The following is an 18,728-nucleotide window of genomic DNA, read 5'->3' as shown; positions in this document are numbered from 1 at the left end:
TAAAGATACTGTGATACTCTAGGTGATCTTATTGAAACACACAAGATCTTATGGGGACTTTACAAGGTGGATGCTGAAAGGATGTTTTGCCTTATGGGAGAGACTAGAACTAGGGGATATAGTTTAAAAATAAGAGGTTTCCCATTTAAGACGGAGATGGGGATTTTTTTCTGTTGAGGTCATTGGTCTGTGGAATTCTCTTCCCCAGAGAGCAGTGGAGGCAGGTTCTTTGAATATTTTTATGGCTGAGTTAGATAGAGTCTTGATTGACGAGGGAGTTAAAGGATATAGGGGGTAGACAGGAAAGTAGAATTGAAACTTCAGTCAGATCAGCCAAGATCTTATGAAATGACGGAGCAGGCTCAGGGGGCTAAATGGCTTACTCCTGCTCCTAATTCATGTGCTCATGTGTACGTTCATATGTCAGTGCTGCCCTGCCATTCCTCTATAAATTGGTTAACAAGCCTTACTACTGATAAATCTTACTACTTTAAAAAAAATCATCAGCTATTTGCTTTCCTTCTGGTGACATCATTTAAATATAGGAAGCTAGTGGAATGCTTTACTTAATTTGTTTATAAAATAAAAGAGTTAACTTTTTTAAATTTCGCAGCTTCTTAATCAAATTCCCCAACTCTGGAGAAAGGAAAACAAAGTTACAATACTCACCAACCAATCAATTCATGACTTTGCTGTGATGTCACTGACTTTTCTCTTTTACTTTCTCAAACTCGTGTGTGTCCCGGTCCACTCCAGCTGCCTAATCTCTCCTCAGTTAAGTTATGCAGCCAATTTACATAGTTGAAAATCTCACAAACAGAAATGTGATAATGACCAGATTATCTATTTTAGTGTTTTGGTTGAAGCATAAATATGTCCAGGTCACTCCCTGAAGACAGTAGTCGGCGCAAGGACATACTTTGAAAGATAATACTTTGTTTTGAGATGAATCTAAATAGCAACTTTTCCATGAGTTTTTCATCTTACTTTGTATTTTAAATTGCAAAATTAACTTGTACTTTTATATTTTCAGTGGCAGGACTTGGATTTGGAATAATGAGTGGAGCTTTCTCTGTTGTCAACATACTTGCAGGCTCTGTGGGACCAGGAACTGTGGGAATCTTTCATGATTCTCAGTATTACTTCCTCACATCAGGTATTCTCTTTAGTATTTCAAGTATCCTTGAAAAACCAAAGCTCTAGTCTGCTATACACATTTCTATTGAATATTAAGTTTTTAACAAAATAAATGATTTAATTAACTGACTGTTAGAAAGTTTGTTTGAAAAAAAATCCTAGTCAAACGTTTCAGAAATAAAATATCTTTTGTAATTTGCTCTATTTCCACAATCCTGTTTGAACAAGAGGGTCCATGAGATGTCATTTGAAGTAACTGTCGGTAGTGCTATGACTGCTTGTGCTGAAACTGCAGCAGTGGCCTGAATTTTGAGCTCACGTGATCGATGGGCCCGGAAGCAGCGGCGGTGTCCATTTCCGCCCACGAACATTGGAATGGGGGGGTTTCATGCTGGCTGGACACCAGACATCGGTGTAGCGCTGCCAGTGGGAGCGGGAGCATGACAGGCGCCGGGTGGAATGGTGACCTGGAGTGGGGTATAAAACAAGCCCAGGTAACCCCCTGAGGCTGCCAGGAGTTGGGGAGGAGCCTAACTGAGCTGTTGATGAGAGACTGGAAAATTTGCCCTAGGTGATGGTCTCAGCACCCGGTGGGCACTCTGCCGCACGATTCTTAGACGACTGCCTGTGTACTGTAGTGGGCGCAGTGAGTGCCTGGCGTGAAATACTCATACCATGGGATGGCAAGAGGAGGCCACCCCACCAGACAAAGGAGGCCTGAAAGAGGTGGCTGCCCAGGTGAGCACGCATGATATGGTGTGCTGCTCATGGATCCAGTCCCAGAAACTGTTCAATGATCGTCTGTGCTCTGTAAGGGTGAGTACCAAGTTGGCATGGAACCGAGTACAGATGTCTTGGAGGGTGGCCATTAGTCGTGACGCTCAGGGATTTGAGATGCATAGTGCCAAATGACGCATATTCCTGTGCCTGTCAAGGGTGGGAGATGTTGCCGCTCACCTTGTATGTATAGAAGGGTGAGGAGTGCTAATCTGATGTGCACGTCAAGCTGGCTCTCCTGGGGGTGTGGGGGGCTGGTGGTCATGAGCCTGGAATGGTGTCGCAGGTAGAGGATGTTCTAATTAATGCACTAGCTTATGTTCAGGAGAACAGAAGCCATAATGCGCTGAAGCGTGCACGAACGGGTGGTGGGGTGCCCAACATCTTGATCCTGTCTAGGTTTGAGATGGACGGCCTGAGCATGGAATGCAAGTGAGGAACAAGGTTCCCGGGTCTCGGAGAGACGGGTCTCGGAGGATGGTAAGAGTGCAGTGGGCAGATGAGAGACTGGGGGAGTGTGCAAGAAGGGCAGGGTCGTGGCATCTCCAATGAGAAATTCAAATCCAGAGTGCCCATCGCTTGGCTACTCAGTGCCTCAGTGAAGCATGTGTCCATTTTGGCAAGCAACACAGACACTTAGTGAAGATACTCTTAACTGACATATTCTGTTTCTCCCTCAGAAGTGTCATCCTCATGATACACCCACGTCATATCCGCTCTTTGCACCAAGCACCAGCGCAAATACAGGCACGCCAGTGGACTAAGGCATATTAACTCCTTTTGGATTGCACTGTGGTGAGGGCACATCACACTTGCATGAGGAGCTGGTGGAGGCAGAGTGCGCCCTGGGTGCCAGTAGTCAAAGGACTGCTGAAGACCAGGACCATTCTGAGTTTGAGGCAGATGACGAGCCTCTGCAGTCATCCATCAGGTGGCAGATGCTGGATGTCCAGCGGGATGTGTATAATGATCTGGCAGAGACCCCTGAGGGTCTGGTGCCCTGATATCTGTCATGACGGAGTCCATGTGGAGCTTGAGCACTGTGACCCTGATCATTGAGCGCATAGTCTCCTCCATTAAGAGAGTGGCGACTCTCATGGAGAGGCAGTTCCACAAACAGAATCGGCACTCCTGGAGTTGCGTTCAGACCTGCATGTCCACGCACCAGCTGTGACCTCGGGAGATCACTGCCAGTGTGAGAATTGGATGAGGCACTTAGTCTCTCTGCTAGGTACCTGTCCATCAGTGGTGGGCAGGGTGGTCCAGACTTGCCTCACATTGGCTGACAAGCTCTGTGGGTCCCTCTCTCTGCGCTCTGGGCAAGGACAGCAGCCCCTCTGTCAGTGACTGTGGCATCTTCTGAGGCTGCGACAGCTGAGGAGTGCTCAGCCCTGTCGCTGGTCACATCCTTCCAGGAAGAGCCTGCTCAAGCCCTGCTGGCCAGAGGACGACCACCAAGGCCGTCAGTGCGACATGACAGCAGAGTCAGCAATCTGCCTCCAGTGCCGCTGCCAGCGAGGGGAGGGTGGAGGGTGAGGGGTGGGGGAGGGACACCAAGACTTAGTACTCGCAAGCATAAGTTTTAGGCACTGTGAGCACAAGATGGGGTTTTCACAGGTGACGTACATTTGTTTCATCAGTGCAGTGTATTGTTTTTGTGTGACTTTGGCAACCATATTATGTTTTGTTACTTGTTTGCAATTCTGGTAATGATATAAAGCAAGATTTTTTTTCAATGCCCTGAGTGTCCCTCATATTTTTCATAGTTGCAGGCCTAATTGATAGATGCAGGGGCAGCAAAATTTGTTTAGGGGTTGTGACATTGCCTTCTCAGAAATGTGTGTGATGGAGGCGGTGCCCTTGCACTGAGATGGAAGCCAAGCCTTGGCAGCCTAGCTGAAGGAGCATTGAATCAAGGCCTCCCTGGTGTCCCTGCCTCCCTGAAGGTTTATCAAGTCTGTCTCCTCGTCCTCACCCTGTGCCTATCCAGGCTCCCCCTTAGATCCATCTGTGGAGCCTTCCTCTCTGGTGTGTGGAGCTGCCTTGGTATCCTCCTCCTCGAGTGGGTGCCCCCTTGCCAGTGCCAGATTGTGCAGAGCACAGCATACAACGACTATAAGCGACATGCGCTCTGGAACGGTCCAGGCAGTAGAATCTCATCTTCAGTAGTCCTATTATCCCCTCAACCGCCACCCTTGTGGAGACATGACTTTGATTATACCTTTCTTCTGCCTCTGTCCTAGGGTTAGGGTTAATGGATACCCTTTGTCATGCAGCAACCAACCATTCACCCGAGCTGGAGCCGTGAACAGCTTTGGCACCTCGGGAATGTTGCAGTATGTATGCATCGTGGGAGCTGCCAGGGCATTTTGCCCAGGCTTGCAGAATCTGGGTCTTTTGGTCACATACTATCTACACGTTCATGGAGTGTTAACCCTTCCGATTCACAAAGGCACCGGCTGACCCACTGGCACCTTGATGGCCATGTGAGTGCAGTCGATGGCATCCTGGATGTGGGGGAACTTAGCACTTGCTGTGAACCCTCTGGCTCGTGCAGCCTGGCTGGCCTGGTCTGTCTGGTAATGAATGAATGTGAGGACCCGTCTGAACAGAGTGTCTATTACGAGCTTGATGCAGCTATGGACAGCTGATTGGGACACTCTGCACAGATCCCCCACTGACCCCTGGAAAGATCCGGATTCATAAAAATTGAGGGCTGCTGTGACCTTCAGCCACTGGCATTGGGTGCCCACCTACACAGCTGGAGGTGATCTCTGGCCCAACCAGATGGCATAATGAAGTTAGTGTCTCTAGAGAGGTGGAGTCTCTTGCAGCACTGGACCTTGGACATGTTGAGGTAGCTGGATCGCTGCCTCTACACTTTGACAGCAGGATAGTGGCGTCTTCTGCAGTCCCTTCTGTCTTGCTCTCCCTGCTGGCGCTGCACCCCCTGTGCCTGTGCCTCTCTTCCCACAGGCCCCTCCCTGCAATGCTGCCTGTGGACACCTGGCCACCTCTCCTTTCTGCCCCTCCCTTCCGCCTCAGAGGAGGTGCCCCCAGTGGCGTATGCAAACCCCATCTGCTGAGATGCAGATGGCACTGCCCTGTGCACTGACGGCTGCATTGGACAGAAATGCTCCAACAGAGTTGACAAAACAAGAGTCCTCAGAACAAGGCTAACAAAGCAAAATGTGTTAGAAGAAACCGGCTGAAAACCTCAACATTAAAGCAACAGCAAACTCTCACCTGAGCTCCTAACAACTCTCACAGCCAATGCCCTTGCCCATGGATGAGAAAAGTGAAAAAAAATGTAATGGCTGCCTGCCCCTGTTGCCTGTGCGCTGAATGAAAAATTGCACGGGTGGCGTATAGTTCAAGTTAAATGCCCTTTTAATTGCCGTAGATGGCTGAATAGTTGCTGGTGGGCGTGCTGCCGATTCCCGCGCATGCCTGCTTGACCATACTATCGCATGAATGCGTGAAGACGTTGGGACATGTGCCCAATGTCATCACGTGTGATTTAACATTCTTCCGGGTTGGCCGTGTGCCCAAATCTAACATGTAAAATTCTGGTCAGTGTTTATTAGGGCTGATTTTGCAAATACAAGCTACCAGGGGGTGCCTTATCTGCTGGCTTCATATTTTGGGCATTGACTAATCTGGGTTAGAGTTCAGCCCTAAGTCGGGTAAATCACTCCACACATCCCTGTCGTCATCCTTAATGATCTTCAAATTAATGAAGCATCGGTATCTCAGCATGGTTGGTCACTTGTTTACCCCCCTAGATTCACTGGTTTTTGCTATCAGAAGGATTGAGCACAGGTCCAGATAAGGCAGGAGGCATTTATGTTGCCCTTAATGAGCCATCTCCAGCTGTAGACATGAATGCTTGACCTCTAGCTGTGATAAGAAATATCATCTTTGTATAAGCCTTTGTGGTTTGATTAGTATTAGCATTTTCAGACTGATTTCCAACTCTATTCTACGTGACATTTATGTTGATTCTTTGGGTATTTCTCGTATATAATTATATCCGATCGGTCCAGGGTTGCTAGCCCACCAGGATCGCCCTGGAATCTCCAGGACGCTGTTGTGACCAACTCAGGGGTGGGGAGGGAATCATAGGGGCATTAAAAAGTGCTTTTTTTTTTAGTGCCCTTTAAGCAGTTTTGTTAGTTTTTCTTCCCATCTCCAATATTTATATAACTGTTTCACTGCCAGTCAAGAATCATCCAGTCCAATAAACAGAGTCTATTCACATTCTAATTGGAGTGAGAAGGTGGTGCTTTGTGAAGTTGGGCAAGTTAGGCAATTGGTGATGGGAGTGCAGGGGACAGGGGGACAGCAGATGTGAGGTCATGTGATGAAACCTCAGCGTTGGCAACCCATTGACCTTTCTTCTTCAGAATTTCATCCCATGCTTGTAGTTTAGTGACTTATTCTTTGGAGCACTACTGAACAATGCTTCACAGGAACAACAACAGAAAATGCTGGAAAAACTCAGCAGGTTTGGCAGCATCTGTGGAGAGAGAAAAAGAATTAACGTTTTGAATCTGTAAGACTTCTTCAGAGCTGAAGAGAAGTAGAAATGTGATAAAATTTATACTGGTTGAGGGGGTGGAGCAGGTGAAGCTGGATAGAAGGCCAGTGATAGATGGGGACAAAGGAGAGATTGACAAAGATGTCATGAACAAAAGGACAAAGGGAGCGATAATGGTAGTAGTAAGGGCTAAAAAGGTGCTGATAATGGCGTAAAAATAAGAAAGCAGAATGTGATAATTGCAGAACAAGGGTAAGCACTGTGAAAGAACAACATGAAACAGTAACAGATGGCCCTTTTGGGGTTGGAGTGGGGGGAGTGGTCATGGTGGGGAAAAAAGGATACAAAATGGGATAAAAGGGGGGGATAAAATGATGAATAAATGAATAAAATAAGTTGATTAAAAAATAAAAATGAATGTAGACAAAAAGGATTAAAAAAGGGGTGAGGATAGAGAGAGTTCATGGTCTGAAGTTGTTGAACTCTGTTAAGTCCGGAAGGCTGTAAAGTGCCTAATCGGAAGATGAGGTGCTGTTCCTTCAATTTGCGTTGGGCTTCACTAGAACATTGCAGCAGGCCAAGGACAGACGTGGGCATGAGAGCAGGGTGGTGTGTTGAAATGGCAAGCGACAGGGAGGTCTGGGTCATGCCTGCGGACAGAATGAAGGCATTCAGCAAAGCGGTCACCCAGTCTGCGTTTGGTCTCCCCAATGTAGAGGAGACTGCATTATGAGCAGTGAATGCAGTAGACCAAATTAAAGGAGGTGCAAGTGAAGTGATGCTTCACCTGAAAGGAGTGTTTGGGCCCTTGGACGGTGAGGAGGGAGGAGGTAAAGGGGCAAGTGTTGCACCTTCTGCAATTGCATGGGAAGGGGGTGAGGTGTTGGAGGTGATGGAGGAGTGGACCAGGGTGTCGTGAAGGGGACGGTCACTGGATTGCTGACGGGGAAGTGGGGGGGGTGGGGGAAGGAGGGCAGTGGTGGTGGTAAGGGGAAGATGTGTTTGGTGGTGGCATCATGCTAGAGTTGGCAGAAATGGCGGAGGATGATCCTTTTGCATGCAGAGGCTGGTGGGGCCAAAAGTGAGGACAAGGGGGGCCCTATCATGCTTCTGGGATGGAGGTGGAAGGTGTGAGGACAGAGGCATGGGAGATGGGCCAGACATGGTGGAGGACCCTGTCAAGGGGAACGTTGGTTAAGGAAGAAGGAAGACATGCCAGAACCATGATAGGGTCCCCTTGACCTCACTTTTTTTTCACCCCACCAGAATCCATATTCAAAGGATCATCCTCCACCATTTCCACCCTTCATTCCATTTGCTATCCTTTTTTCCCCACCACCGACCCATCTCACCCCCAAAAGGACCATCTGTTACTTGTTCCATGCTGTTCTTTCACACAGTGCTTACCCTTGTTCTGGTATTATTACATTTGCTTCCTTAACCTTAATGCCACTATCAGCACCTTTTTAAGCCCTTACCACTACCATTAACACTCCCTTTGTCCTTTTGTTCATGACATCTTTGTCAATCTCTCCTTTGTCCCCACTTATTGCTGGCCTTCTATCCAGCTTGACCTGCCCCCCCCCCCCCCCCCCCCCCCCCCCCCCGCCCCCCACTTAAAAAGTATAAATTTCATCGCATTTCTACTTATCTTTAGCTCTGAAGAAGGGTCATATGGACCTAAAATGTTAACTCTGTTTCTCTCTCCACGGATGCTGTTAGACCTGCTGAATCTTTCCAGCATTTTCTGCTGTTTCAGATTTTCAGCATCTGCAGTATTTTGCTTTTATCTTAATGTTTCACTGGATCCTTGTTAATTGAATGGTAATTGAGTATTGTGTTCAGATGGTCGATATTAACTGGGCATTCATTTGTGTTGTGTATAAAGAGCAGACAGAAACTTTTGTTTGGTTTGGAGGCACATGTTTATAATGTGTATTTCTGTAAATAAAAGCTTAAAGTATGTAAAGATTGGGCTCCAGTTCAACCTTCACCACCTGTCTTTCTAATGTAAAACATCCTGTTTAAGAAAATTTGATACTCATCCAGTAGGGCAGAAAGAGCTAAATCTCAAAAAAGACATCTTAGAATGGATGATCAGCACTACAGCAATAAAAACTTACATTTATTTTGTGTGTTTATTGTAATAAAACATCGCAAGGTTCTTCACGGGAATGTTGCTGAACATAATATGACAACAGACTCCATAAAGAGATAATGAGACAGGTGGGGCAGGTCTTAAGATGCGCCTTAAATAAAGGAGGAGAGAGAGGTAGAGACACAAGGCTTAAGGAGGGAATTCCAGAAGGCATGGCTGCCAATGTTGGGGGTGATGAAAATTGAAGACATGCAAAATGTCAGAATTGTAAGAGCGCAGAGATTTTAGAGGGTTGAAAGGCCAGAAGAGGGTACAGAGATAGAGCAAACAGGGCATTAGTGCACACTTTTTCAAACTCTTTTTAAAAAAAAAAGAAAGAAATGGCAACAGCTGCCGGGCCACCATTGTGGAGGGAGGAACCCTTTCACAGAGTGGCTTGTGGCCGCTGCTGTGACCGTGTCGGTGTGGCAGCTGCAGCTGGGCTCGGTCTCAAATTGAACCTGGAGTGCTGGCCCCACGGTCTGTCCCTGGGAGGCTGTCTTCAGGCATCTGTGGGGATCTGGATGTCTCTGACAATTCTAGTCCGCCCCTGATCATTGGCTTTAATAGGCCTTTTAACTATGTTAGCAAGCTACCCATTGCTTGCAGGTGGGTGGTTGTCATCCCACCCAACCTGCCTCCTTAAAAATGGCCTTGAGGTGAGAAGATGTTGGTAAATCATCATACCGGTCAGCACTGGAAAATTCTGAGCTTGCTTGCTTCGGTTCCTGTCTCTTTCAGGCTTCCAAAATGCAACATGTCTCCACAAAAAACAAGGGTAGTACTGCCATATCTAGAACCCTCGGTTATCCTGAAGCATATAGGCCAAGATAAAGCAGAAAAAGAAAGCTTATGATAGTCACAAAAGACTTAATACTGTAGAAAGCCTGGAGGAGTATAGAAAGTACAGGGGTGAAGTAAAAAAAGAAATTCGGAAAGCAAAAAGAGGATATGAAAAGATATTGGCAGGTAAAGTCAAAGAAAACCCAAAGATGTTTTACCAGTACATTAAGAGCAAGAGAATAACTAAGGAAAGAGTAGGGCCTATTGGAGATATACATGGTAACTTGTGTGTTGATGCTGAAGATGTGGGCAGGGTCCTCAATGAGTACTTTGTCTTCGTCTTCACTAAGGAGAAGGATGATTTAGACAGTCTAGTTAGTGAGGAGGAGCGTGAAGTATTAAATGCAATAAGCATAGTGAGAGAAGAAGTACTGGAGGGACTGGCATCCTTAAAGGTGGATAAATCACCAGGGCCGATGGATCCATCCCAGGCGGTTAAAGGAAGCCAGGGAGGAAATAGCGGATGCTCTGAGGATTCTCACTCGTTAGAGGCGAGGTATCAGAAGATTGGAGGTTTGCAAATATTGTACCATTATTTAAAAAGGGCGCAAGGGATAGGCCAGAAAATTATAGACTGGTCAGTCTGACTTCAGCTGTGGGCAAATTATTGGAATCAATTCTGAGACAGGATAAATTGTCACTTAGGCACGGGTTGATCAGGGACAACCGGTCAGCTTGGTTTTGTTAGAGGAAGATCGTGTCTTACTAACTTAATAGAATTTTTTGAGGAAGTAATGAGGATTGATGAGGGTAATGCAGTGGATGTTGTCTCCATGGATTTTAGTAAAGCATTTGACAAGTTCCACATAGCAGACTGCTCAGAAAAGTGAGATCCCATGGGATACAAGGGAAGGTGGTAAGTTGGATCCAAAATTGGCTCAGCAACAGGAAACAAAGGGTAATGTTTGATGGATGTTTTTGCAAATGGAAAACAGTTTCCAGTAGTATTCCACAGGGCTCAGTTTTGGGGCCCTTGCTGTTTGTTATATATGTTAATGATTTAGACAAATATGGGAAGTATGATTGGGAAATTTGAAGATGGCACAAAAATTGGCCGTGTAGTTGATAGTGAAGAGGATAGCTGTTGTCTCCAGAATGATATCAATGGTTTGGTTGAGTGGACAGAAAAGTGGCAAATGGAATTCAGTCTGGAAAAGTGTGAGGTAATGCATTTGAGGAGGGCAAACAAAGCAGGGGAATGTTCAATAAATGGGAGGATATTGAGGGGTTGAGGAAGTGAGAGACCTTGGAGTGCATGTCCACAGGCCCCTGAAGGTGGCAGGTCGGGTGGACAAGGTGGTAAAGAAAGCATATGGAATGCTTTCCTTTATTAGATGAAATATTGAATACAAAAGCTGGGATGTAATGATGGCACTGTATAAAATGCTGGTTAGGCCAGACAGTTCTGGTCTGGTCACCACATTACAAGAAGGACATAATATCTCTGGAGAGAGTACAAAGGAGGTTTACAAGAATGCTGCCAAGGCTTGAAAATTGCTACTATGAGGAGAGATGGGATAGGCTAGGGCTGTTTTCGTTAGAACAGAAGAGGCTGAGGGGTGACCTAATTGATGTGTACAAAACTATGAGGGGCCTAGATAGGATAGACAGGAAAGACTTGTTTCCCCTAGCTGAGCGGTCAATTATCAGGGGGCGTAGATTTGAGGTGATTGGTAGAAGGATTTGAGGGGACATGAGGAAAAACCTTTTCACACAGAGGGTGGTGGGGGTCTGGAATTCACTGCGTAACTTGGTGGTTAAGGCTGAAACTTTCAGCTCATTTAAAAAGTGCTTGGATCTGCATCTGAAGCGCTGTAACCTGCAAGGCTATGTACCAGGTACTGGAAGCTAGGATTAAAATGAGTGGCTAGTTTCTTTTCCAACTTTTTCTGGCAGGCACATGGGCTGAATGGCCTCTTTCTGCACCATAACTTTTCTATGGCTTCTAACCTATTGTGTTTGTCTGTATGTGTGAGAATGAGAGAGAGTAAAATACCAATTGATGGTAAAAATTAATTTTTCATCAAACGTTGATGCCAAAGTTTGGAAATAGAAGTGAAAAAAATCCACTCTTAAGTTTTTGAAAACTTAGAGATCATACAAACATGCTTTTAGGATTTGTATAAGCTGTGTTTCGGTGCTCATCCAACCGTTCAAGCTGTGCATGTGCTGAAATCTCAGTTTATATTGTTCCAGATGATGTTGACGGTATATATTTTTATGCTATATCTGGTAACCATGTAGAAAAATGGTACATCTAAGTAAAATTAACACTAAGGACCAAATCTCATTTTTAAAAGCAGCAGATGAAGATCTTGGGCATGGGCTGATGGGTTCAAAGTGAATTTTTATCAGAAGGCAAGAATAGAGTTACGGAAATCTACATGTCAGTCACAATGTGTGTTTATGTGGAACAGTCTATTTACTTGAAATTCAATATTTGCTTAGGGATATAATAAACTCAAACTATTTGAAGAATGATTTTATGCAGTGTATAGTTCTCTTTAGAGTGTAAGCAGGGTAAGTTGGCCTGAAGCTTTGGGGGTAAAAGTAACTGTGAATCATCAGTGCTCACTGTTATTAGAGTCAATTGTCAGCAACTTTCAGCGCATGCAGAAATTGAGAAGTTGTTATCCAAGTTGTACTTCCAGAGACTGTGATATACTGGAATCTTGGCAAGAGACCCAGCATTGAAACACATGGAACGGCGTGAAGTTGCAGTCCTTGCATAATAGATGCTCACTAGAATGACCAGATAAAGTTAGCACTTGTCTGTCTAGTGTAAGTAATTTTTTAAAGGCGTATTAAATCTTAATTAGTGCCAAGCAACTTTTCTGGCATTGTAATTTTTTTTGCTTTCCTTTTTTAAAATCTCTCTCTCCCCCTCTTAATCCCACCTTTATTTATTTAGCTTTCTGTACATGATTTGACATTATTCTAACTTGCATTTCCTAATCTGTACTCTGCTTACCTGGGTAAGGATTCTTCACTGGGACTTGTCAAGGAGATAACGTTGTCTTAGCTTTTTTCACACTGTTCCCAGACTGCCTGTAGAGGGTGCTGTGCCAAAATGGATTTCTAATCACAGTAAGGGTTTACATTTTTAATTTTTCACAATCTCCAACAATAATTAAAATTTTTTAGGAACAAATTTGCACATTTGCACAAGTTAGTTTTCAGTACCAGAGAGGTTGTTCAGCATTAACTTCCAATCACAGAATGTTCCATTGCAAAAGCCCATAGAAAGTGTACACAAGTGTAAGTTTTTAATGAATGGTTGACACCATTCATTTGTTGCTGATGCAATATCTGGGCCAGTGGCTCTAAAGTAAGGAAACTGATCTCTGATTAAAATGCTATCAATTTTTATCCCATTGTATTTTTTTAAACCAGCGCATATTATTAATTTCTGCTGCTGGAAGATTGCACGCTGTGTAAAAACTCCTTCTATTTAAATAACTTTAAAGTGACTGGCATGTAATTAATTGATCGTCAATTTTCACCAGTGATGTTAACAGGATAAAAGAATCATTTCCGGAGCTTTTATTGAAAATGTGTATATTGGTGTTTTTGGTGTGGTTAATCTGAGATGGATCAATTATTTGATTTAGGAACCACTAGAGTAACACAACATGATCATTGAATCAAATGTTGTTGTATCAAAATAGATTAAGATGGATAAAGCTCCAAAGTCAGCCAGCCTTTTGTAGGAGACATTATAGAGGTCCAGCATAGTGCATTCATACGGCAGAGGTTTGATGTTTCTGATGATATCTTTATATTGGCTAATCCTATCTGTTTTAGTGATACATATATAAGAAGGATAATAAATAGCAACATGTTGCCACACTATTGTGTTGAAGTCTATTATGATGCAGAACTACCAGTTGAAATGTTTGCATATTTAATATTCTCCTTATAGCCTTTATGTGAATATGCATATTTACTTCACTCATCAAGGCACTGGTAGTGGATTAAAAAGCAAGTTTTATAAAACGGGATGAACTCAACGTATGTCAGCAGCAACAACAACTTGCATTTATATAGATCCTTTAATGTAGTAAAATATCCTGAGGCACTTCACAGGGGTGTCAAGGAGCAAAACCTGACATGGAGTCACAAAGATATATTAATACGGGTGACCAAAGGCTGGTTAAAGAGGTAGGTTTTTAAGGGGTGCCTTAAAGAGGTTTAAGGAGGGAATTCCAGAGCTTAGGGCCTTGGCAGCTGAGGGGTTGCACAAGGAGCTAGAATTGGAGGAGTGTTGATATCCTGCAGAGTTGTTGGGCTGGAGGAGATTACAGAAATAGGGAGGGACGAGGCCATGGAGGGATTTGAAAGCAGAGATGAAAATTTTAAAATCCAGTTGATGTTCAACTAGGAGCTAATGTAGGTTAGCGAACATATGTGTGGTGGGCAAATGAGACTTGGGGAGAGTTAGGATTTGGGCATTATAATATTGGATGAACATAAGTTTATGGAAAACAAAAACAGAATTACCTGGAAAAACTCAGCAGGTCTGGCAGCATCGGCGGAGAAGAAATCAGTTAACGTTTCGAGCCTTCATGGCCCTTCGGCAGAACTGAAGCATATTGAGGGTGTGGTGATTGTGGAGATGAGCAGATAATCAAAAGATGTCACAGACAAAAGGGTCAAAGAGGTGTTTTGTCTGAGAAAAGTGCTAATTAAGAATGGAGGACAGGATATTCAAAGTACAGCTCTAGTGGGGGTGGGGTGGAAAGGCTAACAAGGTTTTAGTTTTAGATTTAAAAATAATGGAAATAGGTGGGGAAAGAAGAATCTATATAAATTATTGAAAAAAAAAGCGGGGGGGGAGGAAGAAACGGGGTGGGGATGGGGGGAGGGGGAGTTTAAGATCTAAAGTTGTTGAATTCAATATTCAGCCCGGAAGGCTGTAAAGTGCCTAGTCGGAAGATGAGGTGCTGTTCCTCCAGTTTGCGTTGGGCTTCACTGGAACAATGCAGCAAGACAAGGACAGACATGTGGGCAAGAGAACAGGGTGGAGTGTTAAAATGGCAAGCGACAGGGAGGTTTGGGTCTTTCTTGCGGACAGACCGCAGGTGTTCCGCAAAACGGTCGCCCAGTTTGCGTTTGGTCTCTCCAATGTAGAGGAGACCGCATTGGGAGCAACGAATGCAGTAGACTAAGTTAGGGGAAATGCAAGTGAAATGCTGCTTCACTTGAAAGGAGTGTTTGGGCCCTTGGACGGTGAGGAGAGAGGAAGTGAAGGGGCAGGTGTTGCATCTTCTGCGTGGGCATGGGGAGGTGCCATAAGTGGGGGTCCATCACCCCCTACTCCTCAACCCCCACTTATGGCACCTCCCCATGCCCACGTGTGCTAAAAGCAGGGCAGTAGGGAACACAAAATAAAGCCACTCACGGAGCTCCCACTTACCAGCACTTTTTTTGAGCTGATATAAATCCTGGCAGCCAAAGGTCCTGTTGTACAATTGAGGCTTCTGTCAGCTTGTCTGCAGAAAGGAATTAGGTGACATCATTTACACAAGGATTCTATTTTCATCAATCACTGCCTGACTGCCACCAGTTTATGCTCTCACCCACCAGCAGTGGGCTGTACAATTCAGGAGATAGCGATTCAAAGTAATACTTAAAGGGATTGTCAGCTGCTGCCAGGTAAAGTTGAGTAGAAATTGGGTAAAAATACATCTTGGGCAATACTGCAAAATGGGCAGTGTTCATTGGCCTTGCTCAATATTCAATACCATTGACTACAATTGAACATAATCTTGGGTGGTGGATTCATTGCTGCCTATTTAGTGCTACCATCCAAGACTACTTTCTATCACATTTTGCCATTTGTTTTGGGCATTGCATGGATTTGAAAGTTTATGCAAGTTATGAACTTATGCAGTGTGTTGCTTCTCTTTGCTCCTGACGAAATGCACATCTCCACTTCAGGCTGTTGCTGCAGTTCTAGGGGAGGCAGTGGCATAGTGGTATTGTCACTAAACTAGTAATCCAGAGACCCAGGGTAATGCTCTGGGGACCCGGGTTCAAATCCAGCCACAGCACATGGTGGAATTTGAATTCAATAAAAATCTGGAATTAGAAGTCTAATGATGACCATGAAACTATTATCGATTGTTGTAAAAACCCATCTGGTTCACTAATGTCCTTTTTTTAGGGAAGGAAATCTGCTGTCCTTACCTGGTCTGGCCTACATATGACTCCTGACCCACAGCAATGTGGTTGACTCTTAAAAGCCCTATGAACTAAAGATGGGTAATAAATGCTGGCCTGGCCAGCGACACCCACCCACGAACAAATCATTTAAAAAAAAGTTCCTTGTGAAGCAGCCACTGCCTGTGGGAAGCACTTTTTAGACCTGCAGCACTTTGACCGCATGTTAATGGAGGGTGTCCTGGAAAATCCCTCAGGTGCCTCGTTAGCTTTTGCCCATTACTGCACTGACACAATTATTCCATAGTTATTGAGATGTGGAATGATAGTCAAGAGGCAATCCAATCCCAATTATCTTCAGGTAGAATGCAACATCAATTAGAAAGATAGAAACTGACAAAAATGGGTCTGTATTCGCTAGAGTTTTGAAGAATGAAAAGTGACCTCATTGAAGCATGTGACATTCTTAAAGGGTTTGACAAGGATAGATGCCCCTTGATATTCAATGGCATTACCATTGCTGAATCCCCCAGTATCAACACACTGGGGATTACCGTTGACCAGAATCTAATGGGACTAGCCATATATATATACTGTGGCTATAAGAGCAGGTCAGAGGCTAGGAATCATGCGATAAGTAACTCACCACCTGACTCCCCAAAGCCTGTCCACAAAGCACAAGTCAGGAGTGTGATGGAATACTCCCCACTTGCCTGGATGAACAGCACTCGAGAAGCTCGACACCATCCAGGACAAAGTAGCCCACTTGATTGGCACCCCATCCAGAAACATGCATTCCCTCTACCACCAACACACTAGCAGCAGTGTGTACCGTCTGCAAGGTACACTGGAAGGAAAGGAAAGCAAGAGGAAGGAAATATTCTCCGTTATGTCTCATTCCCACACCAACATTGTTGACTCTCTGAAGTTGCCTTGCAATTCATTTAGTTGTATCACCCTGCAGTGGTTGAAGAAGAACTTTTAGCTGTAACTAGGGATATATAAATACTGGCCTTGTCAGCAACGCCCACGTGTTAAAGTGCGTCACGCCTGAGTGTGAATTAAAATACAAATAAAACTAGTCTTGAGCCTAGAATGTGGGTAGGAAGTAACCAGAAACTGGAAATATTTCCTCGATTCAGGACCTGATTTTACTTTTTCCACTGTAATCACAGATGTAAGACACTGTGTGGAAAAAGTACCAACCTCAAACATTGGAATCTATGAATCAAAATCAAGTTTTGACTTTGTGTTTCCTGCATTCTGTTGGATAATATTTCAGTTTATTATCCTTCCATCTGTAATCACATAACTGTTAAGAATTCTGAGGTGAAAAGGGGAAGTTATACTGGATATGTAAGGTCTATTGCATGAATTTAAAAGTAAGCGATTGTTTATCGGCAGAAAAAGATGTTTGCAACCTTTAACAGGACTGTAAATACTTGAAGTATATTTTAATGTTTATAAAGGCTGTAAGGGGCAATAGAAAATGAGGCTGGAAGAATAAATTGGAAGGTGTAAAACAAATGTCTTGAATCAGATTAAATACTGCACTTGTTTGATGGCTGGTGAATTGAAGATGCTGTTGCACAAGGAGGGTGCGATGTTGATCTCTTTACCACTCTAGAGCACCCTCCTATGAGGATAGCAATGCAGCCGTTATCTGCGGACCTGAGAATTGGTTGAGGATAGCATGCTAGAAGGAAGTTGCCAAGGTAAGACTACCTAGTGGTACTGTTTAACAGATAGATGATCCAACTATGCATGCCACAAAGTGTTGCCTGTCAACCTTTAGTACTGCCTTGTGCACTGATAACTTTTTCATTGCTTGTGTTCCATTAGACAACATTCAAGCTGCAACTGGCACCCTTACACACTCACACCCTTAAAGGACTAAACGCATAAAATCATCGCAAGACAATTGAAATGCATGACGCATGGTGGGCACATGGGATGGACTGCTTATGGGCACGTGACTGTCATATGATCAATCTGCTTTGGGACATACAACAGTATTGCAGAAAGATTTTTTTTTGTTGAAGCTTTTTGTCTTGTACTCATCAGGACAATTCACAAGAATACCAAAAGCGAAGGGAACAACAATGCATGAGAAGAGACTGCTGAATGGTTGGCAAGTGAGCTCTGGTAGTGGCATTGCCATGGAGAATGCACCAGTTGATGGTGACTGACAGTTAACTGCCAAGTATTGTTTGGAATTTAAGCCAGGCAGCTTGACTCTGATTAGTCAAGGCATTGCCCTGAGGAATGAACCAGCAAATGGCTATCACTCATTTTATTTAGCTGAAACGGGCACAATATGTGTAGGTGTATATGTTCTTTCTGTCTGCAAAGAACAGGGCCCTGTGTATTAATACGTGTAGCTTCCAGTATGTGCAAATACGCCACACTGTGAACCCGATTGACAATCTTAAATTGATTGTCGGCGTAATTCTTAGCACACTGAGGATTATTTGGCAAATGTTGTCCAATCGTGGAACCCTATCTAATGTTGGACACTTTTGAGTTTTGCAAGCATGGGTTGGTTGGGTATGGTCTTTACCTTGCCCATTGCGAACAGCGGAAGGGACGTGCTGTTTGACACTATCCGCCAGTCTTTGGGACGTACGGCCTACATTCATAGCAATATACCGGCATGAAATTCATATTATTGTGTGATAGGCAGAATGTCTTTTTGGCTTGACAACAGAATCCTGTTACCACTCGTGTTGCTACTGCATAGTAGCAGTGTGAAACTGCTAGTTTCACCTGTTGCTCAAATGTTTGAGATATCTTGCGCTTCCAGGGTAATCTGAGCTAGACTGTGCACCTTTTCAGGGCCGAAAGTGACATCCTTAGGCACATTCATAAGTTTGTGCGATAAACAGCGTGAAATGATCTGATCAGGGTAGCTATTATCCTGCAGGATGCCTTTGTGCTCTATTTCGGCATCAAGCTTGCATTGTGAGCATATGGCTCGGGTCCTATTTATGAGGTTGCCGATAAGGCCAACCTTTTAGTGTCTGGAGCTATAAGAATCCAATGCATATATTGACCAGTGAAAATAGGCTGTGGTAGACCATGGCAGAGAACCTCCTGGCAGATCCCTCAACTAGTACATCAAGGAAAGGGACT

General features: G+C 44.3%; 1 protein-coding gene across 2 annotated transcripts in view; it reads left to right on the top strand.

Annotated features, from left to right (window-relative positions):
• LOC144685933 (gamma-secretase subunit Aph-1b) overlaps positions 1-18,728 on the top strand; it is an 87,757-nt gene that overhangs the window by 40,897 nt on the left and 28,132 nt on the right. For both annotated transcript variants that reach the window (XR_013577819.1, XM_078550984.1), the window contains exon 4: positions 1,034-1,156. Coding sequence is in view for 1 of the 2 variants with exons in the window: in XM_078550984.1 (XP_078407110.1) it covers positions 1,034-1,156 (123 nt within the window). In the remaining variant the exon portion in view is untranslated. The remainder of the gene's footprint in view (positions 1-1,033; positions 1,157-18,728) is intronic.

Source organism: Cetorhinus maximus, chromosome 1 (assembly GCF_964194155.1).
Source record: "Cetorhinus maximus chromosome 1, sCetMax3.hap1.1, whole genome shotgun sequence".
NCBI classification, from domain to species: Eukaryota; Metazoa; Chordata; class Chondrichthyes; order Lamniformes; family Cetorhinidae; genus Cetorhinus; species Cetorhinus maximus.
This window is presented reverse-complemented; position numbering and strand designations above follow the sequence as displayed.